This window comes from Engystomops pustulosus, chromosome 7 (assembly GCF_040894005.1).
Source record: "Engystomops pustulosus chromosome 7, aEngPut4.maternal, whole genome shotgun sequence".
Taxonomy (NCBI): Eukaryota; Metazoa; Chordata; class Amphibia; order Anura; family Leptodactylidae; genus Engystomops; species Engystomops pustulosus.
This window is the reverse complement of record NC_092417.1, coordinates 81,534,208-81,555,873: the sequence shown is the minus strand read 5'-3', so window position 1 is coordinate 81,555,873 and position 21,666 is coordinate 81,534,208. Positions and strand designations below refer to the sequence as shown.

The following is a 21,666-nucleotide window of genomic DNA, read 5'->3' as shown; positions in this document are numbered from 1 at the left end:
GTTGTCAGGTTACTCATCTCCTCAGGATCCAATGCGGTCTGTGGCTTAACCCCAGCTGGCAAGAGCTGAGGGATCCTCTGTTTAGGGAACTGATGTAGACCTGCAGACCAATGTCCTCTTCTTATACAGCCTGTATGCACATGTTACTTTTCTTAACACCCACTTAGCACCCCCCCCATGCCCCCCTCTTCCACACTGCCAGCTCCTCATGTATGCTTGCCTCCTCACAGAGCCAACCCCATGTTTGCTACTTCCTCCTCACATAAGCCCCCTTCTCACAATAGCGCCCCATATTTACTCCCCCTTAACATCATCCCACCATTTCTGTTTCTCCTCCTACTGTCAGCCTCCCATGTTTTCACTCTCTTCTCATAGTAAGCCCCTCAGGTCTGCATCCCCTCACATTCTACCCCCAAGGTCTGCTCCCCCTCATATTATGGCCCCATGCCGGCTCCCTCTCATATTCTGCCACCATATTCAGCCCCAATAGGTCATCTCCCCTCATATTCTTTCCAATATCTGCTCCTCCTCACATTCTGTCCCAATGTCTGCTCCCTTCATATGCTGCCCCTCATATTCCCCCTTATATTCTGTCCCCTATCATATTTAGCCCCCTAAGCTTGTTCCCCCTCATGTTTTTGCCCCATGTCCGCTCCCACTCATATTCCGCTCCCCACCTGCCAGGGTTTGCTACTCCCTTCACATTAAGCCCCCCAGCTCTGTACACCATCATATTTAGACCCCCTGCTTTGCTCAAACTGGAATACAACAGCCCCAGTTCCTGCCAAGACAAGCTGGTGCCTGTGTAATGCAGTCATGTGCAGGTCATGTGATAACATGACATCACTTTAGGTCCTTTGCCCAGGAGGAGGAAAGTAAATTTATATTGATACATCAAAGGAGATTTATCATACGCCGGCACTCCACCAAGAATATGTCATGCGGCTTAAACCATGATTTATCTGCTGGCTGTGTTGTTCTGGCAGACAAAGCTACGAAAGGTTCCACCAGGCGTAGTTTTGAGTAAAAACCTGCAAACATTCAGGTCAGGAACTCCCTGTGCCGACCCACTCTCTTCGCAGCCGCGTCTCTTCATGCCCCCAATGGCGTGTAGGTGGCATAGTCACGATAATAATTTCAATTTCTTACATTGTGAATTTGTGATTATTTCAGTGATGGATCTCTCATTATCTGCATGTGCAAAAGGGCCTTGAAATAAGTCATTCAAGTTCCTGTTGAAGTTTGCGGTGTGCTTCTGTATACATTTTTCATAATGTTTCTGCTGTAAATCACAGCAAAAACGCTATGTAACCAGCCCAAAGGCAGTCAGGCCACCATAAAATCTCCAGGAGGGTAGCATTGCTGGTCCGCCCCTTCTTTAAACATCTAAGGAGAAGTAACCCACAACCCCAAATGACCTTTGCAACTATTTATAATAAAATATATATAACATTTGCTTTGTCCAAGTAAAGGTGGTTACGTAATGGCACACAGAATCCTGTTCTGTATTATAACTGTGAGAATCAGTATTGAATAGTTTAGGTATGAATCCTTGATGCACACATGTTAAGGGCGAATTCACACAACCATTGGAGGACATACACTCACCGGCCACTTTATTAGGTACACCATGCTAGTAACGGGTTGGACCCCCTTTTGCCTTCAGAACTGCCTCAATTCTTTGTGGCATAGATTCAACAAGGTGCTGGAAGCATTCCTCAGAGATTTTGGTCCATATTGACATGATAGCATCACACAGTTGCCGCAGATTTGTCAGCTGCACATCCATGATGCGAATCTCCCGTTCCACCAAATCCCAAAGATGCTCTATTGGATTGAGATCTGGTGGCTGTGGAGGCCATTTGAGTACAGTGAACTCATTGTCATGTTCAAGAAACCAGTCTGAGATGATTCCAGCTTTATGACATGGCGCATTATCCTGCTGAAAGTAGCCATCAGATGTTGGGTACATTGTGGTCATAAAGGGATGGACATGGTCAGCAACAATACTCAGGTAGGCTGTGGCGTTGCAACGATGCTCAATTGGTACCAAGGGGCCCAAAGAGTGCCAAGAAAATATTCCCCACACCATGACACCACCACCACCAGCCTGAACCGTTGATACAAGGCAGGATGGATCCATGCTTTCATGTTGTTGACGCCAAATTCTGACCCTACCATCCGAATGTCGCAGCAGAAATCGAGACTCATCAGACCAGGCAACATTTTTCCAATCTTCTACTGTCCAATTTCGATGAGCTTGTGCAAATTGTAGCCTCAGTTTCCTGTTCTTAGCTGAAAGGAGTGGCACCCGGTGTGGTCTTCTGCTGCTGTAGCCCATCTGCCTCAAAGTTCGACGTACTGTGCATTCAGAGATGCTCTTCTGCCTACCTTGGTTGTAACGGGTGGCGATTTGAGTCACTGTTGCCTTTCTATCAGCTCGAACCAGTCTGCCCATTCTCCTCTGACCTCTGGCATCAACAAGGCATTTCCGCCCACAGAACTGCCGCTCACTGGATGTTTTTTCTTTTTTTGGACCATTCTCTGTAAACCCTAGAGATGGTTGTGCGTGAAAATCCCAGTAGATCAGCAGTTTCTGAAATACTCAGACCAGCCCTTCTGGCACCAACAACCATGCCACGTTCAAAGGCACTCAAATCACCTTTCTTCCCCATACTGATGCTCGGTTTGAACTGCAGGAGATTGTCTTGACCATGTCTACATGCCTAAATGCACTGAGTTGCCGCCATGTGATTGGCTAATTAGAAATTAAGTGTTAACGAGCAGTTGGACAGGTGTACCTAATAAAGTGGCCGGTGAGTGTATTTACGGCCGCCGTATATACGTCCCCTGTAGGCCGGCAATGGGCTCGCGACGTGGTGCTGCACACGTGCGGCACCATACCGTTCTGTGCCCGTGAGAAGATAGGACATGTCCTATCTTTTCCCATTATAAGACGCTGTGCACCATATATCTGTTTGGAGAGGGATGGGGGAGAACGCTGCGCTCCTCCTCTCCCATGCACCGTTTACCCACCGTACCGTGTAAATTTGCCCTAATCCAGTACCTGTAGTCATGGAAGCATCTCACTGTAGTGGATGCGGGGTTGCAGAGTCATCATTTTAGTAACAATTATGAAGATCGACCAGTCCTAGGAAAGGTTGTTCTGATTCTTGGTGTGTGTAAGGGCTCATGTAGATGAACATGAATTTTGGCCATTGTTTCAACAGCTAGCAAATGTCCCCATTTACTTCTATGCCCATACATTCCACAGCCCTGTGCATGAGCCGGCGGTTCATTGTTTTCAAGGCCTTAATGTTCCAAAAAAAAAAAGGTATCATCTTAATACACTTGCAATGTGTTAAAAAAATGAAATTACTATATTATTTAATCCACAGAATATACTGGCTAGTTTTGGCCCTCGGGATGCAGACACGTTTTCCTTTTTTTCCTGAACAATTCTAATAGTCTGATTTTTTTTTTCCATGTATGCTGCTGGTTGTTGTGTCATTTTGTTGTACTTTTAGGGTGTTCATTTAGGGTGCCTAAAACTTATTGACTGAATTTTATCAACACTTTCTGTAGTGAATGTCATAAAAAAATATTCTGGCATCTTTTCAAAATGTTTTCGCCTTTTCAAATTTTTTGCCATGCATGTTATGGCATAATCAATGTTTCCTTTATTCTGTGGGTTAGCATGATTTAAATGATACTAAATTTATATATTTAATATAGATACTCATTTACATTTTTTATGCTTTGCCAATTTTATACAATAAAACACATTTCTTTAAAAATGGTGTTTTGCATTGTACTTTTTATCATAATTAATTAGCTTTAAAGGCATATAGGGGTTTTGCAGTTATTATTCTTTAAAATTTTTCTTAACTATTATTTTGTCCCCAAAGGGGAATAGATAGTGCAGTAGTGTGCTTGCATCTATTCTACACTGCAATACTGCTGTATTGCATTGCAGTGTATTATGGTTCTTAGCAAAAAGCCTCAGACAGGACCTAATATAACGTTAACATTGGCAGATTTAGAGGCCTTCACAAGGCCCCCCGCCTGCCATGGCAACGCTTCTGCAAGCTCTAACATGCATGTCTAGAAGTTGGTATACTTGATTTTTGTTGGTGTAATATTGTGCTAAAAAAGTGTCAGGATTAAAGACCTGCAGCCAAATTGAGAAACAAAAAAAGCATGTCAGAAAAGAAGCTAATTTGTTGCACCAACGTATTATTATTATTTATAGAGCACCACTAATTCCATGGTGCTGTACAATCAGTAAGGGGGTCACATACATTACATTAAGACAAACAGGTGCAAGTACAAAATGCAAAGCCACAGTGATCAGGAGACAAGTAGGAGGAGGACCCGGCTGTGAGGGCTCACAACCTGTATTCAAACAGGTTATGTTTGAAGGTTTGGAAAGTGGGGGACAGTCATATAATTCATACGGTGCACAAGCAGTCATGGTGCGACCAGTCGTCGGTTTTAGCCATTTTCACACTTTTGGTATTTGTATCGGTATTTCAGTACAGGCTGTCCCCAACTTAACCCTTTCACGACCCGTGACGTAATAGCACGTCACGGGTCGGCCGCGGGTGCATGGAGAGGGCTCACGCGCTGAGCCCTCTCCATAGCCGGTAAGTCTTTGCTGCATATTGCAGCAAAGGCTTACCGGTAACACCCGCGATCGGTGCTAGCACCGATCGCGGGTGTTTTCACCTCGATCGCCGCCGGCAATGTTGCTGGCGGCTTCAAAAGGATGGCGGCGCGTGGGCGATCACGGGGAGCGGCGATCCGTCGCCATGGTAACCTCGGGTCTCACGAAGACCCGAGGCTACTTCGGGTTAACCCATGCATTACAATGTGCTATCAGCACATTGTAATGTATGAGTAGTAAAATCCCCATATACTGCCATACTGTAGTATGGCAGTATATGATAGGATCGTGCAGACACCCTAGGGTTAAAGTACCCTAGGGAGTCTGAAAAGTACTAAAAATAAAAAAAAAGTTAAAAATAAAAAAAATTATAATAAAAAACCCTAAAAACTCAAATCACCCCCCTTTCCCTAGAACTGATATAAATATAATTAAACAGTAAAAATCATAAACACATTAGGTATCGCTGCGTCCGAAAATGCCCGATCTATCAAAATATGATAACGTTTTTTCACTGCGTTTAATCCTGTAACGGAAAATCGCGCCCAAAGTCGAAAATGGCACTTTTTTTGTCATTTAAAAAAATTAAAAAATTCTATAAAAAGTGATCACAAGGTCGAACAGTCCTAAAATTGATAACATTGTAAACGTCATCAAAATCCGCAAAAAACGACACCACCCACAGCTCTGTACACCAAAGTATAAAAAAGTTATTAGCGCAGAAGATGGCAAAATCCCCCAAAAAATTTTTGTACAGGAGGTTTTAATTTTTTTAAATGTATGAAAACATTATAAAACCTATATAAATTTGGTATCCCCGTAATCGCACAGACCCAAAGAATAAAGTAGACATGTCATTTGGGGCGCACAGTGAAATCCGTAAGATCCAAGCCCACAAGAAGACGGCACAAATGCGTTTTTTTACCAATTTCACTGCATTTGGAATTTTTTTTCCGCTTCCTAGTACACGGCATGGAATATTCAATACCATCTCTATGAAGTGCAATTTGTTACGCAGAAAATAAGCCATCACACAGCTCTGTACATGGAAAAATAAAAAAGTTAAAGATTTTTGATCATGGGGAGTAAAAAATGAAAAAACAAAAAACGGCAAGGTCCTGAAAGGGTTAAAGAACAACAGTATTTTTTTTTTTCTTTGCACAAATCAATAGCTCTTGGGATGTAGAACAACTTTGCCTATTATCTTTGTTACCTATATCCAGCAGTTTCTATACCCCTCATTATCTCACTGCTGAAGTAGCTCCTTCCTCTGCCTGTGCTGACAAAACCTGGAGACTGTCCTAAAAAGAACTCTACAGACTCATAGGAGGGGAGGGACTGCTGCTCCCTGCTCAAAGAGGAGGAAGTCATGTGACAGTCCTCTCTGTGTGTACATCAGAGCTCAGTGGGCCACATTTGGTGTTTTCTGTCTGACTTTGCACTACAAAGAATGTGTCTGCGCCAGTTTTGTGTTGCGGCTCCAATGTGTTCAACAAGACAGAAAAAAAATGTGCAAAAAAAAAAAAAAGGAATTAGTCCTCACCGGTAATTCGGTTTCCATAAGTCCACCATGACGGCCCCCTGGAGGTTGCTTCCCCTTCCTCTGTAGGGACAGGAAAGTGAGAGTATTAAAAGGCCCTCCCCCAAACTCCCACCAGTGTATACCAAATAACTACACCGGTATAGGCTTCAACTCAATTTTATTTAGTATGTTACATTCACATACAGCATTTACAAGAAGAAACCAAAAAAACAACAAAAAAAGGGAAATAATAGGGCCGTCATGGTGGACTTATGGAAACCGAATTACCGGTGAGGACTAATTCCTTTTTTCCATATCGTCCCCCATGACGGCCCCCTGGAGACATACCAAATTATCCCCAGTTAGGGAGGGACCACGGCTTGTAGGACTTTACGCCCGAAGGCCAGATCTTTTGCCATGGCTATATTCAGTCGGTAATGGTTAACAATGGTGGAATTTGAACTCCAAGTGGCTGCCTTGCAAATTTCATCAATGGCGGCTCCCCCTCTCTCAGCCCAAGATGTGGAGAATGCACGGGTAGAGTGAGCTCTTAACTTCATAGGAACAGGAACACTTTTAAGACCATAGCATTCCCTGATCGCATTTGTGATCCACCGGCCAATAGTTGACTTAGAGGCCTTTCTTCCCTTATTTTTCCCTGCAAATTGAACAAAAAGGTTTGAATCCTTTCTCCAGGGACTTGAGACCTCTAAGTATCTAAGTACTGAGCGCCTTACGTCTAGGAAATGCCACTTCTCCTCTGTAGCATTCTTAGGCTGACGACAGAAGGTTGGCAAAATGATCTCCTGACTCCTGTGAAAGTTAGAAACAACTTTAGGTAGAAAATTTCTATCAAGTCTGAGAGTAATTCTATCCTCAGAAACTGATAGATAAGGTTCACAAATCGACAAGGCCTGGAGTTCCCCTATCCTTCTAGCGGATGTGATGGCAACTAGGAATGCTGTTTTGAGCGTTAAAAAAACGTATATAATTTGAATCATTGGGTTCAAAGGGGTCTGAGGTTAACGCATCTAAGACCAAGGAAAGGTCCCACTGGGGGGAAGATTCCTTTACAGTAGGTCTTAAGCGGGTACAGGCCTGAAAGAATCTCTTTACCCACCTGTGTTCCGCAAGTGTTGTATCAAAATATGCACTTAAAGCTGACACCTGGACTTTCAGGGTACTAGGCCGTAATCCCTTGTCAAAACCCTCCTGCAGGAAATCAAGAACCTGGCAGATATTAGGAGAATCTTGGTTAGGTTGGTCTTTAGACCAGGCACAACACTTTTTCCATATCTTAAGATCACAGGCTTCCTACTATTCCTCAGTCTTTATTATCTTAAAGGAGAGTCCTTTTGTGTTCAGGAAGGCGCTTTCAGGATCCAGGCTGATAGATTCAGGAACCCTGGGTTCTGGTGTAAGACTGGTCCCTGGTGCAAGAGGTCGGAAATTTTGGGAAGGATGAAAGGAAGGTCTAGAGCCAGCTTTTGCAGAAGCGGAAACCAGCTTTTCTTCGGCCAAAATGGAACTACTAGAATCAGCTTGGCCGGACTGCATACTAACTTCTGGAGAACTCTGTTGATCAGAGGAACTGGAGGGAATGCGTAGAGGAGGTCCTGATCCCAAGGCCGGGAGAAGGCATCCAGACCCCAAGGAACTTCCTTTGGATTTAGGGAATAGAATTTCTCAACTTTTGAATTTGTCCTGGATGCAAAGAGATTGATGGATGGGTTTCCCCATCTGAGGACAATCTCCTGGAAGACTTCGGATTTCAGACTCCATTCATGAGGGAGAATAGGTGTCCTGCTGAGGTAGTCTGCTACCTCGTTCTCTGAGCCTCTCAGATGGACTGCTGAAATTGAAAGAGCATTTTCCTCTGCCCAAGAAAATATTTTCTGGGAGATGTTCTGAAGTTTCTTTGACGTTGTTCCGCCCTGTCTCTTTAAATATGCAACCGTAGTTGTATTGTCGGAGAAGATCTTTAGGTGCTTCCCTTTTAGATCCTTGGTACAGGCTTCCAGGGTTTTTAGGACGGCTTTCAGTTCCCTTTAGTTTGAGGATGCACGAGACATTGAATGGAATGGAACATACTTCCCTGGAAGAAGAGCTCCCCAACCTGATGTGCTGGCATCTGTCTGGACCTGGATTATTGGCCAGAGAACCCAGTTCACACCTCTTTGAAGGTGATCGAGATCCTTCCACCAATCTAAGGATCTTTTTACTGCTGAAGGAATCTTTAATCGTAAATTCAGGTGATTGTAATCTTTGTCCCATTTTGACAGGATCCAGGACTGGAGAGGTCTTGTATGGTTCTGGCACCAGGCTACACATTGAATGCAGGAGGTCATGGACCCCAGAACACTCATCGCTGCTTGTATCGAGATGTATTTCCTCTTCTGGAAGTCCTTGATTTTCAGAAGTAATCTGTCTATTTTCTCCTGTGGAAGATAAGAAGTTTCAGTTAGTGAATTTAAGGATACTCCCAAAAATTCTTTTATAGGATTGGGAACCAGATCGGATTTTTCCAGATTTAGTATCCAGCCCAATTCCTGAAGAACTTCTATTGTCACCTTCTTTTGATTTTCTAGATGGCTTACCGAGTTTCCCACTAGTAAGAAATCGTCCAGGTATGGGACCACTAGGACTTCTTCGGTCCTCAAGTATTTGACCACTTCTGCCATGACTTTGGTAAAGACTCGGGGAGCTGAAGAAAGACCAAATGGTAAGGCTGTAAATTGGAAATGAGCCTGAAGGAGAAACCACTGCAAAGCGCAAAAACTTCTGAGAGTCTGCATGAATGGGAATATGATAGTATGCATCTTTGAGATCCAAAGTACACAAGAATGCATTGCGGTTTATTAAGGGAGTGGTAGATTTTATGGACTCCATTTTGAACTTGACATATGTCACCTATTTGTTCAAGAATTTTAAATTTATGATTAACCTGTAAGACCCATTTGGTTTCTTTATTAGAAAGAGGGGGGAGTAGTGACCCATACCTTTCTCTTCTGGGGGGATTGGACAAACCACCTCCAAATTCTGCAGGGTAGACACTTGCTCCCAAAGATGATGTGTCAGACTTCCTGAGGATTGCCTGGACAGAAAAAAATGATGAGGAGGAGAAGACATAAATTCTATAAGGTAACCATCTTGGATAATGGAAGTCACCCACCTGTTGTTTGTCACGTTCTTCCACTGGGGGAAAAAGTTCTTTAACCTTCCCCGCACCCTGGCGTCATTGCTTCTTTTCTTGTTTGTTTGAGGAACTGAATAGGAATGGCTTATTTTATCCTCCCCTGGAGCTATTCCAGAAGCCCTGTCTCCAGGAGGATCTCCCCTTATTCTTTGGTCCTTGTTTGCTCTAAAGCCACGAAAAAACTGCTTTTTTGGTGTAGGTTTAGGTTCAGGAAAACCTTTCTTCTTATCCGCAGCTTTGTCAAGAATTTCATCTAGCTCAGATCCAAACAAGAATTCACCTGAAAAAGGAAGGCTGCAAAGTTTTGCTTTAGAACGAATGTCCCCTGACCATTGTTTCAACCAGAAGACCCCTCTGGTAGCATTTGAGAGGGCGGCATCTCTTGAGGCAAAGCGAATAGACTCTGCTGAGGCATCAGCTAAAAAGGCAGTAGCAGATTTAAGTAATGGCAGTGAATCTAGAATTTCTTCTTCTAGAATTTCTTCTAGAAGGTCTTCTAAACCCCCTAACCAGAATAGGAGAAAGCGGGATACTGAGGTTGCAGCAATGTTTGTTTTGATTGTAGTCATAGAAGACTCCCAAAGTTTTTTAAGTAGACAATACGATTTCCTGTCCATAGCATCTTTAAGTTGCATGGAATCCTCAAACGGTAAATCAGTCTTTTTTACAACCTTGGCAATAGGAATGTCTACTTTGGGTACGTTCTCCCACAATTTGGTCTCTTCTGGGTCAAACCGTAAGCGATTTTTAAAGTCTTTAGGGACATTTAACCGTTTTTCTGGCTCTTTCCATTCGTCAACCACAAGAACCTTAAAATTTTCTATAACAAGAAACACCCTTGTTTTCTTCTGTCTCAGTCCCCCAAATAATTCATCTACCATGGATTTTTCTTCTACTTTATCCTCAATCCTTAGGGCCTTTATTAACCCTAGAACGCATGACGTTAAAAATATACTTAACGTAATCGGGGCCTTTTAGGCCCCCATGCACATAATGTAGAAAAACGCACTTAAATAACTTTCACAAGTTTATTTCAAAATTGCTCAATAAAATATGAATAGTGGACAACATTTTAATTATAATTTTTTACAGAAAACACCAAAAAATCTTTTTTTTTTACCAAATTGCACTCAAGGACATGAAAACACACAAAAATGCATATAAATCTATAGCAAACTAGCTGCAACTACATTTTTATTCTAACTTTCTTTTCTATTATATTAGTCTTCCAAACAATTCTGACATGTTATTTTTTTAGAGTGTTCTTTGCAAACAATTTCCTTACAAGTGGAACAATATTGCTCAGTTTTCCTCTCTATGTTTTTTGGACACATGAAACAACGCTTTCTCCTGGCTCTGGAATAATCTGAAACTGTATGCCACACCGTTTCATTGCTTCTTTAGTTTGCTTTGGCAAGCATTTCAAGTCGCTTTGCTCTATCATGTGAGGCATTACAAGTTCCTGACAAAGGTCCTTCAAGAATAAGCGTCTCCTGTCCTTCCTCTGTGCATAGTATCATAGTATATAAGGCTGGAAGGAGACGCAAGTCCATCAAGTCCAACCTTTAAGAATTAAATAAATGTTTTATCCCCGTAACCCGTGATATTTTTTCTCTCCAGAAAGGTATCCAGGCCTCTCTTGAACATGTACATAGAGTCCGCCATAACAACCTCCTGCGGCAGAGAGTTCCATAGTCTCACTGCTCTTACAGTAAAGAACCTTTGTCTATGTTGATGGTAAAATCGCCTCTCCTCTAAGCGTAGAGGATGCCCCCTTGTCCTGGTCACAGGCCGAGGTATAAAAAGATCTTTGGAGAGATCCTTGTACTGTCCGTTCAGGTATTTGTACATTGTAATGAGGTCTCCCCTCAGTCGTCTTTTTTCTAAACTGAATAATCCCAAATTTTTTAATCTGTCAGTGTATTCTAGTTCCCCCATTCCCCTAATAATCCTGGTTGCTCTCCTCTGCACCCGTTCCAGCTCTACTATATCCTTTTTATACACTGGTGCCCAAAACTGTACACAATATTCCATGTGTGGTCTGACCAGGGATTTGTATAAGGGCAAAACTATGTCTTTATCATGAGAATCTATTCCTCTCTTGATACATCCCATTATTTTATTTGCTTTAGCAGCAGCCGCCTGGCTCTGGTCACTAAAATTAAGTTTACCATCCACCAATACCCCCAAGTCCTTTTCAGCTTCAGTTTTACTAAGTAATTGACCGTTTAGAACATAATTATACTTTTTGTTTCCATGGCCCAAGTGCATAACTTTACATTTATCTACATTAAACCTCATCAACCATTTCTCTGCCCATCCCTCAAGCTTCCACAAATCCCTCTGTAATGCTAAACTATCGACCTCAGTATTTATTACTTTACACAGCTTAGTATCATCTGCAAATATTGAAACTTGACTGTGTAAACCCACTACAAGGTCATTAATAAAAATATTAAAAAGAAGTGGCCCCAATACTGACCCCTGTGGCACTCCACTGGTAACATCAACCCAATCTGAGAATGTGCCATTAATGACCACCCTCTGTTTTCTATCACTAACCCAATTACTTACCCAAATACACAGATTTTCTCCTATTCCCAGCAGTCTCATTTTATATACCAACCCTTTATGCGGCACGGTGTCAAATACTTTTGAAAAGTCCAGATATACAACATCCACAGCGTCCCCCAGATCCAGTCTTGAACTTACCTCCTCGTAGAAACCAATCAGATTAGTCTGACAGGAGCGATCTCTCATAAACCCATGCTGACGCTGGGTTATAAGGTTGTGCACAGTGAGATACTCCAGGATAGCATCTCTAATAAACCCCTCAAATATTTTCCCCACCACAGCAGTTAGACTCACGGGTCTGTAGTTTCCAGGATCGCTATTTGATCCTTTTTTGTATATTGGTACCACATTTGCTATGCGCCAGTCCTGTGGAACATAACCAGTCCTCAGTGAATCTTCAAATATTAAAAATAACGGTTTGTCTATCACCGTACATAATTCATGCAGAACCCGGGGTGTATGCCATCTGGCCCAGGTGATTTATCTATCTTAGTGGTTGCGATGCGGCGCCGTACCTCTTCCTGGGTTAAACTGTTGACATTATAAAAAGAATTAACATTATTCCTCATTGTGTCTTCCACCAGGGGATTTTCCTGGGTAAAGACAGTTGAGAAGGCGACATTCAGTAGATTGGCCCTTTCCTCATCTCCTTCCACCATGACCCCCATGTTATTTCTAAGGGGACCCACACTCTCTGTTTTTAGTTTCTTATCATTTATATACTTGAAAAATAATTTGGGATTATTTTTGCTCTCCCTGGCAATATTTCTCTCAGTCTCTATTTTTGCGGCCTTTATCTGCTTTTTACAGGATTTATTTTTCTCTCTATAATCCTCTAATGCCTCATCGCTACCTTCACATTTTAGCACCTTAAACGCTTTATCTTTCTCGCTTATTGCTTTCCTTACAAGACTAGTTAGCCACATAGGGTTTTTCTTGTTCCTTTTATGCTTTTTCCCATAAGGTATGTGTTTCTCACAGGACTTTTTCAGAATATATAAGAAAAAGTCCCATTTTTGGGGTGTACTTTTGTCTTTGAGAACATTATCCCAGTCTATGCCTTTAAGGTCTTCCCTTAGTTGCTGAAAATTTGCCCTCCTGAAGTTTAGAGTGTTGGTTGCCCCTTCACTAACGCTCTTAGTAAAGCGTAATACAAAATCAATGATATTATGATCACTATTCCCCAGGTTCCCCCCAACCTGTAGTTTTGATACCCTATCAGGTCTGTTGGTAAGGATAAGGTCCAGCAGTGCCCCCCCTCTTGTTGGCTCCAGGACTAGTTGCGACAGGTAATTGTCTTTGGTTGTTGACAAGGACCTGCTGCCTTTGAAGGACCTGCATGTTTCTGCCCCCCAGTCAATATCTGGGTAATTGAAGTCCCCCATGATAAGTACTTCACCATGCTTTGAAGCCGCATCCATTTCACTTATCAGCATTTCCTCTGCTGCCCCCATTATATTTGGAGCCTTATAACAGACCCCTAGTAATATTTTATTATTCTTTTTCCCTCCTCTTATCTCCACCCATAGGGACTCCACATTTGCGTTACTGATGTCATCTCGCAGGACGGGCTTGAGGCGAGAATTCACATATAAACAAACCCCTCCCCCTTTTTTATTTATACGATCCTTTCTAAAAAGACTATAACCATCTATAGCAACAGCCCAGTCATAGCTACTGTCCAGCCATGTCTCGCTGATACCCACTATATCATATTTCCGCTCCAACATCAAGAGTTCCAGTTCCTCAATTTTGTTTGTGAGGCTTCTGGCATTTGTGTACATGCACTTTATATGGTTATCCCTGTCCGTATTCCTTTTGTCCTTATTCCCCAATCTCATTCCAGCCCCCCTTCCTCCCCCATGGACTATGACTCTTCCCAGCTCTCTATGTACACTGTCTATTTGCCCTGCACAAGTGTAGTTGCCCTCCCCCCAGGTCTCTAGTTTAAACACTCCTCCAACCTTCTAGCCATTTTTTCCCCTAAAACAGCGGCCCCCTCCCCATTGAGGTGCAGCCCATCCCTACTGTAGAGCCTGTAGCCGACAGAAAAGTCAGTCCAGTTCTCCATGAACCCAAAACCCTCCTTCCTACACCAACTTTTGAGCCACTTATTTACCTCCTTGATCTCCCGCTGCCTTTCTGGTGTGGCACGTGGTACAGGCAGTATTTCGGAGAAAATTACCTTTGAGGTCCTTGCCCTGAGCTTATGGCCTAACTCTCTGAAATCATTTTTAAGGACCTTCCACCTACCTGTTACTTTGTCATTAGTGCCAATGTGGACCATGACCGCTGGTTCCTCACCAGCCCCTCCCAGTAATCCGTCAACCCGATCCGCAACATGCCGAACCCGAGCACCCGGCAAACAACACACTGTTCGGTATGCACGGTCTTTGTGACAGATTGCCCTGTGTGTTCCCCTAATAATCGAATCTCCCACTACCAGCACCTGTCTGACCTTGCCTGTGCTTCCATTACCCTTCTTACTGGAGCAGACAGTCCCCTGGTTGCTAGCGGCCACATCTTTCTGCAGCATTGCTACCCCAGAGCTGATATCCCCCTCATCCGCCAGCCTGGCAAACTTATTGGGGTGCACCAGATCAGGACTAGACTCCCTACAACTCTTCCCTCTACCCCGCCTTCTACATGTTACCCAACTAGCTGCCCCCTCACTCTGCACCTCCATACTTCCCTCCCCACACCCATCTTCCCCAGAGAGTTTGTGCTCCAGGAGCAGCAAACTTCGTTCCATATTATCAATTGCCCGCAGCCTTGAAACTTGCTCATTTAGATCCAGAATTTGGGCTTCCAGATGAGCAATTTTCACACACCCCACACAGCAGTATTCCCCCTCGAACGGCTGTTCAAGGAAAGCATACATGGCACAGGATGTACACTGTGTAGCAATGCCACTTATGGAGTCCATTATTCTAATGGGGATTACAATAGAAATATGCACAGAAAGAAGAATCTACAGTCAGAGTAACACAAAACACAGCAGTTACCTGTTAAAGCCCCTCAAACTTAAGTCCCTTAAACCTAAGTCACACTTAAGACAGTGCACACACTTGGGATCAATGCACACTCGCCGCCAAGCTCACACACTCGCTTTTGTGATGCTTCTTTTAAAGGTTATCTGCCACAAAAATCTGCAGAGCTCACTGCAACAGGATCTGGCTGCAAACCCAAATGAAATGCATGAAATTCCGGCTGAGTTTCTCTATAAATAATGAATGAATTTAGGGCTGCTACATCAACCATATTTGAAAATAGTACTACAGGCCATCATTTTGTTTGCCTCTTACACGAATATTCTCCCACCATCTCATCCATTTTATCTACACCTCCTTTTGTTGCATTGTAATGCAGGATGATTTCTGGTTTCAATTTTTGGTTATTGCTGTCAACATTGCAATCGTGATGCATGGTACTGAGTAAAATTACAGATTTCTCCTTCTTTGCCTTGTAAGATACCAAAGTCGCTTTGTTATCGAATCCAAAAGACACTCTCATAAAGTGCTCGCTGACGATTGTGTTTGAGCGCTGCTGGAATTTTTGTCTGTTTTTGCTATATAGTACCAACGAGTGTAATAGCTTCTGCAAGCAGAACATTGCCTAGTTCAACATTGGTGAAATAATTGTCCATGGTGATGTTTCTACCTGAATTGAATATTGGAACAGCAAGGGTTTTGACTATTTCAGACCCCAGATCCTTCTGTGTATACTGTGTATTCAGTGTATACTGTAATTATACTTCAGTATACTGTCAGTGTATACTGTATATTCAGTGTATACTGTCCTCAGTGCTCTATACACAGCTCATTACTGTGTTCAGAGGACCTGCGGTGATGTCATGGCCTTATCACTTCCTCCAAAAATTAAATGACATCCTCACATGTTATTATCCACATCCTGGCCCCTCCACCAGCATTACTAAGTACAAATAAAGTAACTTGAGACACAAACACTTCTGAGCACAAGTTAGAAACAGCGGGGGCCTAAAAGGTCCCCAATTCGTACAGATGTAGTTTTCACCTAACAAGCATGGTTACACCACAATGCCTATGAAAAAAAATTATATGAACAACTGGATATTATCAACAATGACATATTTGAGGAATACCTGGAGTTTCAAAATTCTAACTAAAGTAATTTTGCAGATAATAGCAAAAATGTAAGCATGGCCTAAAAAGGCCCCCAATATGCGTTCTAGGGTTAAGCTATCCAAGTCTTCATTGGCAAACAAAAATTTTGGGTCATTAACCACCTGAGGTTGTGAAAAAACATCCTGGTCTTCTGACTATCTCGTATTAGCATGAAGGCTGTTCATCATCCTCTATACATTCAGTACTAATTCAGGGTCTTTTCAAGGGGGGGCTTGCTACAGTTTGAAGATTGTGACCATTTTAAAATGACTTGGTAAAAACCATATTTTTGGTTATTTCAGTTTTAGTGATTTTATGATGAATATATTCATGTGAACATATGACTGAGGCATCTTTAAACTCTACACATGTTCGTCTATTACATTTATGTGTAAAGCCAATTATTATAATCATTTGCTATCAAATACAGTTTTGGTATATTTTCATATAATGTTGAACTTTGAATCATCCTACGAATGGTGGGTGTCTAATGAATGGTAGATATTTAGATATGGTAGATCTCGTATGAGCATGAAGGCTGTTCATCATCCTCTATACATTCAGTACTAATTCGGGGTCTTTTCAAGGGGGGGCCTTTAGAGGCCTTAATTTCTTCCCTCATAATGGTCCTTAATTCATCCAAAAAAAGAGGGTTTCTCTTCCTTAAGGATCCTGTCTAAGCATTCTTTACACAGGCTTTTCTTACAATGAGGCATCTAACTTCGCATTACAAATTTGGCAACGCTTAGAAGGAGCCTTTTTAGGCCTATCCTCATCTGGCTCCTTCTCTTTGGGTTTGTCTCTCTCTCTTTCTTTTGGGAGATCTTTCTCCTGTTAATTAAGAAGATAGGGAGTGCTTAATCAGTACAGACCCCTATAAGAGACCCCAAACAATGGCAATAGACAGGGAAATAATCCCCACACATTCCCAAAAGCATTTACTCACAGAACCCAGGGTTAGGGATCGCGTCTCAGCCACATCCGCCATGTTGTCCAGCTCCATGGAGACCTCAGCAGAAGTGAAACTACACTGAGAGCGTCTAAAATACTCACCTTCCGGCGTCTGACGTCATCAGTGGCAGCCCGTCTCCCAGGCTGCCCCACTTCCTGTGCCGAGGTTGTGCCAGCCGCTGCGGACCCCAGCAGGAGCCGTATGGCCACCGGCACGCCACAAAGAGCAGCCCAGCACTGGAGACCCCAAGTAGAGCCAGGAGCTCGGACGAGGGAGCGCTGGGGAGGACAAGCACCCCGAGAGGTACGAGATCCATACCTCACCCCCCCTGGAGGAGAGAGAGAGGATTTACTCTCAACCCTATCCCCTGTAGGGACAGGAAAACACTGGTGGGAGGTTGGGGGAGGGCCTTTTAATACTCTCAATTTCCTGTCGTTACATAGGAAGGGGAAGCAACCTCCAGGGGGCCGTCATGGGGGATGATATGGAAAAGGGTGTTACGGTGTTTAGTCTGACCATGCGCCACAATTTTGTAACATAAACAAAGTGCACCCAAAAAAAAATGGTGCATACTTCCAGAGCAGTACAGGGGGCACCAGGTTCATGAAGAACGTGCACTACAATTCATGAATCAGGCACACCCTGTATACTTCACAGGCAAACTGCACTGTTTTTGATAAATGTGGGCCAGTGTGTTCTTAGTCCTCTGGCTGAGGACATTTTAATCCCCTAGTGATGTCAACACAATTAAGATCATTTCAACCCCTTACTTTACAATGTTACTCAATTTTATTGCTGTCTTAGCTCCTTTCACTCCCTAGGCTGGCCAGTGCAAGATCCCAGGGTGTGGGCAGGGACTCTCTCAGCAGACACATTGGGGGTCATTTACTAAGGGCCCGAATCGCGTTTTCCCGACGTGTTACCCGAATATTTCCGATTTGCGCCGATTGTACCTGAATTGCCCCGGGATTGTGTTGCACGCGATCGGATTGTGGCGCATCGGCGCCGGCATGCGCGCGACGGAAATCGGGGGGCGTGGCCGAACGAAAACCCGACGTATTCGGAAAAACCGCCGCATTTAAAAACCGAAAAAGTGTCGCTTGGTGACCGCTTACCTTCACCTGGTCCGAGGTGGTGCATTCCGGCGCGTGGAGATGATTTTCAGCGCAGCAGCGCCACCTGGTGGACGGCGGAGGAACTGCCTTCATGAATCCCGGCCGGACCCGAATCCAGAGCAGAGAACGCGCCGCTGGATCGCGAATGGGCCGGGTAAGTAAATTTGCCCCATTATGATCCATCTAGTTCTGTGAGCTGACAATGTGGTCAGATCTGACAGATCAGAGATGCATGATGCCTATTACACAGAGGCATGACAGAGATTGACAGACTTTGACACTGCCAGAACTGCTACATCTCACAGATATGGGCCTGCCTCCCCCTTCCACTGGATCACTTATCTCCAGGGGAGTTTGTAGTTTGCACTTTCTTGCACAATGTGGTACTGGAAGGAAGTGATGAGTGTCTGTGTATCAGTGTGACCTGTGTCCTAGGACTGCCAGGGGGCGTGGCGACAGGCTCAGAGCAGAAAGACACAGAACCTCAGCAGCACGGCTGTCACACACAAATCCAAGGTGGTGGCCACCCAACCCAAAGTCAGGAGTTACAGGGTCTCTCTAGGGGCAATTGAAATTGTGTACAGCAGGACTGATAGAGACAGCTTGGAATTACATCTGTGAGATGCTGTATTTTTGTTAATAACAGTGAATTAGAGAATGTGTTATTTTGTCATCCTGAGTACATAGAAGAAACTTGTCTTGTCTTAAGACAAATGCAAACTGCTTTCAAAAGATATACAAGTTTTAAAAGTTCCTTTACGTTTTAATCTGTTAAATTGCTACAGTTTGAAGATTGTGACCGTTTTAAAATGACTTGGTAAAAACCATATTTTTGGTTATTTCAGTTTAAGTGATTTTATGATAATATATTCATGTGGACATATGACTATGAGGCATCTTTAAACTCTACACATGTTCGTCTATTACATTTATGTGTAAAGCCAATTATTATAATAATTTGCTATCAAATACAGTTTTTGTATATTTTCATATAATGTTGAACTTTGAATCATCCTATGAATGGTGGGTGTCTAGGGAATGGTAGATATTTATAATCACATCCCTGTCCCATCCCAACAGGCAATGAACTTCTTGTGACATATATTAAAATGCCTGGGTTTCATAGAAATAGAGCTTTAGAACACACCCAAATGAGCCTGAGGTGCTCTACCGAACGCCTCATAGCTCCGCTGATAATTTATGCCTTTTGACGCACCGGTGTAGTGGCTCTACCTATGCTATTCTCGCACTATGCACGATCATAGCAGAATGTGTGATAATGCTCATAGTGCGAGAATAGAGGAAGAGTCAATGACATCACCAGCTCTTAGCATTTTGTGGGCATATCAATAGGTGGGATTGGGGGGGTGCAAAAATTAATTATCGGGGGAGTCATGAGGAGCTTGGTAGAGCACCTCAGGCTCATATGCATAGTTTATAAAGCACTTTTTCTACAAACCCCAGGCATTCTAAAATATGCAAAAAGAAGATTATTGCTGTTCAGGATGGAGAGGTGAGTATAAACATTTTCCATAAGGTTATCTTATGGTAGGTGAACTCTAATTTTATTTTACCAGTATTTTATGTGATGGAAGAACTGAAAGCATCATGTATTTGTATACAAATGTATAAAAAATATGACAAGCACTGAGAAGGGTGGTGTGTGTATATATGTACTCATGCACCCTGCACTCTGATATCCATAAATATAATCCTCTAGCCTCAGGAATCACCTTATTAGTAAAGACAGCAAGGACTCTCTTTGGCCGCTCCCAGGAACGTACTGAGTGTGGCTACACAAGTGACTTATGTAAACTTTAGGGGGAGAGCAGGTAAACGCCAACGCTGATTGGCTGTAATACACCTAACCCGGAAGCTTGCGTTCCAAACCTCACACCCGCTGCCTGTCTGTGATTGGTCACGCGGCCTCGGTCATTTGTCGCTGGGAGAGACGCAGGTTCTGGGCGGGGTCTCAGCTGTTGTGTATGTTTTCCTGTCCTCACTAGCTGCAGGCAGCGTCCAAGTCTCAGTGATCCGAGTACCGCCGCTAGCATGGTGACACACGGCTGCAGGAGGCTGCTCTTACCGCTGGGAAGGGCCCTCACAGTGAGAAGCCAAGTGCCCTCCAGGTGGTGCAATATCTCCGCCTGCTCCTACAAGCTGAGAAACGTTGACTGTGAGTGACAGCTGCTATGTTGTCCGCTGCTGGTTATGGGATGGAGGTGCTGGGGACAGCCTTGCTAATAAAATATCACCCGCACTGCTTTATACTGAGGGATTGTCACTGGTTATGTGACCCCCTATCCCCCCCCCCCCCCCCCCCCGTACATGGCACTGCTTTATTCTGAGGGATTGTCAGGGGTTATGTGACCCCCACTCTGCACATAGCACTGCTTTATTCTGAGGGATTGTCAGGTGTTATGTGAGCCCCCACTCTCCACATAGCACTGCTTTATACCGAGGGATTGTCACTGGTTATGTGACCCCCACTCTCCACACATCACTGCTTTATTCTGAGGGATTGTCAGGTGTTATGTGACCCCCCACTCTCCACATAGCACTGCTTTATACTGAGGGATTGTCACTGGTTATGTGACCCCCTATTCCCCCCCCCCCCCCGTACATGGCACTGCTTTATTCTGAGGGATTGTCAGGTGTTATGTGACCCCCACTCTCCACATAGCACTGCTTTATACTGAGGGATTGTCACTGGTTATGTGACCCCCCACTCTCCACATAGCACTGCTTTATACTGAGGGATTGTCACTGGTTATGTGACCCCCCCCCCCCCCCTGTACATGGCCCTGCTTTATACTGAGGGATTGTCACTGGTTATGTGACCCCCACTCTCCACATAGCCCTGCTTTATACTGAGGGATTGTCACTGGTTATGTGACCCCCACTCTCCACATAGCCCTGCTTTATACTGAGGGATTGTCACTGGTTATGTGACCCCCACTCTCCACATAGCACTGCTTTATACTGAGGGATTGTCACTGGTTATGTGACCCCCCACTCTCCACATAGCACTGCTTTATACTGAGGGATTGTCACTGGTTATGTGACCCCCACTCTCCACATAGCCCTGCTTTATACTGAGGGATTGTCACTGGTTATGTGACCCCCCCACTCTCAACATAGCACTGCTTTATACTGAGGGATTGTCACTGGTTATGTGACCCCCCCACTCTCAACATAGCACTGCTTTATACTGAGGGATTGTCAGGGGTTATGTGACCCCCCACTCTCCACATAGCACTGCTTTATACTGAGGGATTGTCAGGGGTTATGTGACCCCCCACTCTCCACATAGCACTGCTTTATACTGAGGGATTGTCACTGGTTATGTGACCCCCACTCTCCACATAGCCCTGCTTTATACTGAGGGATTGTCACTGGTTATGTGACCCCCCCACTCTCAACATAGCACTGCTTTATACTGAGGGATTGTCACTGGTTATGTGACCCCCACTCTCCACATAGCACTGCTTTATAC

The 21,666-nt window shown here is 43.8% G+C and overlaps 1 protein-coding gene across 3 annotated transcripts in view; it reads left to right on the top strand.

Moving 5' to 3' along the window:
* The window catches only part of CA5A (carbonic anhydrase 5A), a 56,318-nt gene that overhangs the window by 13,451 nt on the left and 21,201 nt on the right, over positions 1 to 21,666 (top strand). Inside the window, exon 1 of one of the 3 annotated variants that reach the window (XM_072117096.1) lies at positions 20,121 to 20,346. The exons of the other annotated variants lie outside the window; for them this stretch is intronic. Coding sequence (XP_071973197.1) covers positions 20,223 to 20,346 — 124 coding nt within the window. The 5' untranslated portion in view covers positions 20,121 to 20,222. Of the gene's footprint in view, positions 1 to 20,120; positions 20,347 to 21,666 lie in introns of those variants that run through there. 3 annotated transcript variants of the gene reach the window in all.